This window comes from Camelus ferus, chromosome 8 (genome assembly GCF_009834535.1).
Source record: "Camelus ferus isolate YT-003-E chromosome 8, BCGSAC_Cfer_1.0, whole genome shotgun sequence".
Taxonomy (NCBI): domain Eukaryota; kingdom Metazoa; phylum Chordata; class Mammalia; order Artiodactyla; family Camelidae; genus Camelus; species Camelus ferus.
The window spans coordinates 52,276,740-52,282,337 of record NC_045703.1 but is presented as its reverse complement, the minus strand read 5'-3'; the positions used below and the strand labels follow the sequence as shown (position 1 = coordinate 52,282,337).

Sequence of the window (5,598 nt, the reverse complement as noted above, 5' to 3'; positions counted from 1 at the left end):
TCTCATCCTCAGGCCTCAACTTACCACCATCTCCACTAGGAAGCCTTCCCAAGTCCTAAAGACTAGCTTAGGTGTCCCTCCTATATGCTGCCAGAAGTCCTTGTGTTTAATGTTGTTGTGACACTTATCCTAGTGTGTCTAAAGCTTGTTTGTCCAGCTCCACCTTTTGACCATGAGTTCCTGTCTTGGTTGTATCTCTAGGAGCTAGGAAAAGTGCCTGGCACTTGGTAAATATTCACTGGATGAATGAATAAATGAACAAAGCATACCATGTTCTAACCAGCTGATCCCAGAATGAATTTTCCGACCCCCTCTAAGGGGTGGGGGATGGGGAAGTGACCTTTCAAGGGATTTCCCAATAGTATGTGGAACCACTGGAGCAGGATGGAGCTGCACCTTTCCTTAATGGTTGCAAGAGGAATTTAGATTAGACATTCAAGAGCTGGTCCTTGTGTCGCAAAACACTGCAGTATAAGGGAGGGAAGTAAACAATCTATCTAGCAATTTTTGAGTCTGGAGTTGACCAATATTTTCAAGTCTAGTTTTTGATAGGAAGTGGCACCTTTAGGTCTCTTCCAAGGCTCTGATTCTATAACTGCAAGTCCATGATCTACAGGTAAAAGTGGTGGGTGATCAGATTAGGTGATTGTTGCAACCAGATTAGGAGATTGTTGCAACCAAAAATGCAATGTATTCTGTACACAAGTCTCCAAAAAGTAAATGTTTTTGACGTTTAAAATTATTGCATGCACGGTTAGAAATGCTGGAGAGCTTGGAAAAGGAAAGAGAGGAAGAGAGAAAGATAGTAACAATGTAAATACATATATTTAATATTATATACATGCATAGCTGGAGGAAGACTGAGGGGTAATAAATTTAAATAATCAGGATTTGCAAACTCCTGAAAGGGGAAATGTATCAGAATTTCCAGCCCTCAAGAAATAGGGCCTAAAAAAAGTGTGAGCAAGAAGGGAGAGAAAAAAGGTGGGGGCGGGGGGGGGGGCGCGCGGAGGGACTCGCTCTTTGCAGCAGGAAGAGGAATGGCTATCTAGTTTTGAAGAAACAACTGTGAACAGAAGTCCTTATTCGGAGCGCTAAACTCGCTTTTACCACATAAAGAGCAACATAAAAGCTCAGAGCAGCCCCATCATGGTGTTGGGGAAACAATTCTGCTTCCCCATTTGAGAAAGCAAGAGACTTGGTAGTGGCCCAGACCGGTGTTAGAGCTTTTATTTGCAAGTCAATGAGCCAAAAAGACGACCAGGCTAGTTGTGCCGCGTTCAGGGAAGCAAAGTTATTATTATCGCCTATTGCCCCACTGAACAATTTCACTGAAAAGGAAGAGTCCCAGCAGTGTTTGCGCACGGTTCCATACGGGACGTGCAGCTACGTGCCCACCTCCAGAACGACTTTATTTACAAAGCGATTACCATGTTATCTATTTGTTTTCCTTTTCCAGCAACAGCAGCCTTACTCAGCCCTCGAATTTCTTAATTACAAACCCGTTCGCTTCTAAATCAACCCGAAACCGTCAGGCAGAGCCCGGAGGGAGGCTGTGCAAGTTTGCACACACTCCCACCTCCCGGATCAAGGGCAACAGCAGAAGCAAGAAACTGTGTATGTGCAAAAAGGTGGATCTGGGGACGAGGATCGCTGAGTTTGTTTACAGAGCAGAGACGCCTCAGCTCGGATGCCAAAGCTACCAAGAGCTGCAAACGCAAACTTAGCAGAAGCACACGTACCCCGGGAGCGGCGAGTGGGCCCGAAACTGCGGACCGGATTCCTAGGCGCTGGAGCGGAGGCGGCCGAGCCCGCGAGCGCGCTAAGTCCACCTGCAGCCGCTGCCTCTCCCCGCCCCCAGCTCCTGTCCTTGAAAGGAGTGGAAAATAATGCATCTACATGCAGACTATCTAGATCAGGTTTACCTACTGCCCCTATAAAAACACAAAGGCACAGCCCAGGAAAGCGCGCGCAGAGGAAGGGGCATTACTTGCCCTGGGCTTACAAACCCACTCGGGTAAACACAGTCATTCTTTGCAACCCGGGTAGCCCTTTGCAGAGCCGCGAAGGTAGAAGGGCACCACGGAGGAAGGCGGCGCTGAGTGAAGCCCCTTTTCCGTAGAAAGCCCAGATCGCTAGGTGAGCTGGGGGTGAAGAACCCGGCCAGAGGGGGGCGGTTAATTTTCCTCGCTTCTCTCCGGGCAGGCGCTACCTTCGGGCTGAGAGTCCAGGGAGGGTTTTCTCCCTGCAAAGGGGGCGGCCGAACTGGCCCCGGGTTTGTGGGCCAGGAGGAAACCAGAATCCGGGGGCAGCCGGGCGGCGCCTGGGCCCGAAACGTCTGCGCACGTGCCTCCGGCCGCGGGGACGCGGCTGCCCGACCCGGTCCGGTGTGCCTACTGTTCCGGAATCCGCGTTTTCCCTCTGCTCGCCCGGGAGGCTCTGGCTCCGCCCTTCCTGAAATCCCTTATATTAACTGTGGCCAAAGCCCGAAGAAACACAGCTCATTGTTGGCAGCTGCCGGGCGGTCTTGCCGAGCTGTGAGGGCAGCAGAGGGGAAATAAAAGGGAACGGCTCCGATTCTGCCCCAGCGGCTGCTGCAAGACCTCGGCGCCGACATCGCGACAGCGAGCGCCCTGCACGCGAGGAAGGCCCCCTCTATGTGCTGCTGAGCTGGTCCTGGACCCAACGATCCCGCCCTCAGTCTTCGGAGCAGAAATTGCAAGGACGGAAGGTAAGCGCGGCGGGCGAAACTGGCTGGGGCTTCTGCCAGCCCAGTCCTCCGAGGGCTGGGTTTGCCCGGAGGAAGAGCGTGAGGCGGAGCTGGGGAATAACAACAGGATGTGCAACAACAGGATGAGGAGGGCTGGTTTAATGCCTGAAGTTCGCGGCAGAGCTATGGGGCACTTCCTTTATTAGGCGACTTCGGGGAGCAGACGGGGGTGTGGGCTTAGGTCCCCCCGCCCGATCGCAGGGGAAAGGGCTGTTTGTGCAGCGCGCGGCTCTGTTGTGGGTGGCAGGTCCGCTTTGGTGGCGAGCCCGAGTGCACAGGCTCCTAGTGGGATTCTCGGGGTGATGATTCGCAGCCGAAGTGCGTCCGGCGCCCCTGGGGGACAGAGGCGAGAAAAAGTGGGGTGCGTCGCGGTGGGAGTCATGTGTGGCGCGGGTCTTACCGTATGCCCTTTTTCACTTTCAGGACTGGAAATGGCAGACCATATGATGGCCATGAACCACGGGCGCTTCCCCGACGGCACCAACGGGCTGCACCACCACCCTGCCCACCGCATGGGTATGGGGCAGTTCCCGAGCCCCCATCATCACCAGCAGCAGCAGCCCCAACATGCCTTCAACGCCCTGATGGGCGATCACATACACTACGGCGCGGGCAACATGAACGCCACGAGCGGCATCAGGCACGCGATGGGGCCCGGGACTGTGAACGGAGGGCACCCCCCAAGCGCGCTGGCCCCCGCGGCCAGATTTAACAACTCCCAGTTCATGGGGCCCCCGGTAGCCAGCCAGGGGGGCTCCCTGCCGGCCAGCATGCAGCTGCAGAAGCTCAACAACCAGTATTTCAACCATCACCCCTACCCCCACAACCACTACATGCCGGATTTGCACCCTGCTGCAGGCCACCAGATGAACGGGACAAACCAGCACTTCCGAGATTGCAACCCCAAGCACAGCGGCGGCAGCAGCACCCCCGGCGGCTCTGGCGGCAGCAGCACCCCTGGCGGCTCCGGCGGCACCTCGGGCGGCGGCGCGGGCAGCAGCAATAGCGGTGGCGGCAGCGGCGGCGGCAGCAGCAGCAGCAACATGCCCGCCTCCGTGGCCCACGTCCCTGCTGCAATGCTGCCGCCCAATGTCATAGACACTGATTTCATCGACGAGGAAGTGCTTATGTCCTTAGTGATAGAAATGGGTTTGGACCGCATCAAGGAGCTGCCCGAACTCTGGCTGGGGCAAAACGAGTTTGATTTTATGACGGACTTCGTGTGCAAACAGCAGCCCAGCAGAGTAAGCTGTTGACTCGATCGAAACCCTGGCGAAAGAAATCAAATCCCCCAACTTCTTCGGTGTGAATTAAAAAAAAACATTCCCTTAGACACAGTATCTCACTTTTCAGATCGTGAAAGGTTTGAGAACTTGGAAACAAAGTAAACTATAAACTTGTACAAATTGGTTTAAAAAATTGCTGCCACTTTTTTTTTCTGTTTTTGTTTCGTTTTTGTAGCCTTGACATTCACCTCCCTTATGTAGTTGAAATATCTAGCTAACTTGGTCCTTTTTGTTGTTTGTTTTTACTCCTTATTTCCTCACTTTCTCCAGTGCTCAACTGTTAGATATTAATCTTGGCAAACTGCTTAATCTTGTGAATTTTGTAGATGGTTTCAAATGACTGAACTGCATTCAGATTTACGAGGGAAAGGAAAAATTGCATTAGTTGGTTGCATGAACTTTGAAGGGCAGATATTACTGCACAAACTCTGCCATCTCCGCTTCATTTTTTTAACTATGCATTTGAGTACAGACTAATTTTTAAAATATGCTAACTGGAAGATTCAAACAGATGTGGGCCAAACTGTTCTGGATCAGGAAAAGTCATACTGTTCACTTTCAAGGTGGCTGTCCCCCTCCCCCATATGTACAGACAATAATAGGGTGTGGAATGTCGTCAGTGGCAAACATTTCACAAATTTTTATTTTGTTTCTGTCTTCAACATTTTTGACACTGTGCTAATAGTTATATTCAGTACATGAAAAGATACTACTGTGTTGAAAGCTTTTTAGGAAATTTTGACAGTATTTTTGTACAAAACATTTTTTTGAAAAAATACTTGTTAATTTATTCTATTTTAATTTGCCAATGTCAATAAAAAGTTAAGAAATACTTGTTTTCTAGAAGTCATTTGGGGGTGGTTATTCCCTTTGGTGGCTTTCTTTTTTTCTCTTGAAGTTGAACACTTTATTAATGAGAGTAAGCATTCCAAGGGATAAATTACAGGACACTAAAACAGGTCATGATGAGCTTAAAGCGGAGAGTAGGATTTAACATAATTGGCATAATGCTTCATTGTTATCACTGTAACATGCCTCTTGGTGTGGTTTAATCAAAAGCTGCAAACTTGTCAAAGAGCATTTTTTTCTTAATTGCCATCATATTCAAGTGTACTCCAGAGTTAGAAAGGTTTGTAATATTAAATGTTATATTTTTTCATAAGGTGGGAGGGGATAAATCAAGTGTTTCTGGTTATACCTGATTTTTAAATGGAGGTAGATTAGAATAATATACTGGAAGATTGATGAAGATGGCATTAAATATAACTCTACCTTTATCTCTAGTGACGACTTTTATTTCTCAGCAAAAGTACTAAGGAGAAGCACACATTTAATAGCTTAATCTCTGAAAAATCTTCTGCCTAGTTTATAGTTCTAAGAGGAAAATGGGGTAGAATCCCACTGTAAGGCTTTCTATTTTGCTCTCCTATACTACTTAAATTTTACTCAGCAAGGTTGATTCAAAGGTCAAATTACAATCTTCACAAAACACTCCCTCTCAAGCATGCCCGGTTTTCCAGAATTCTGAGCTTTTCCTGTTAC

The 5,598-nt window shown here is 49.3% G+C and overlaps 1 protein-coding gene across 2 annotated transcripts; it reads left to right on the top strand.

Moving 5' to 3' along the window:
- The first annotated feature begins 2,484 nt into the window (after nt 1-2,484).
- Nucleotides 2,485-4,888, top strand: CITED2 (Cbp/p300 interacting transactivator with Glu/Asp rich carboxy-terminal domain 2). 2 transcript variants are annotated; one of them, XM_032485039.1, is made up of 2 exons: nt 2,485-2,731; nt 3,194-4,888. In XM_032485039.1, the coding sequence occupies exon 2, from the start codon at nt 3,202-3,204 to the stop codon at nt 4,024-4,026; it is 825 nt and encodes a 274-aa protein (XP_032340930.1). In that variant the 5' UTR covers nt 2,485-2,731; nt 3,194-3,201; the 3' UTR covers nt 4,027-4,888. The 2 variants fall into 2 exon arrangements, with proteins under 2 accessions (XP_032340930.1, XP_032340929.1); XM_032485038.1 differs by lacking the exon at nt 2,485-2,731 and adding an exon at nt 2,801-3,088.
- The last annotated feature ends 710 nt before the right edge of the window (nt 4,889-5,598 follow it).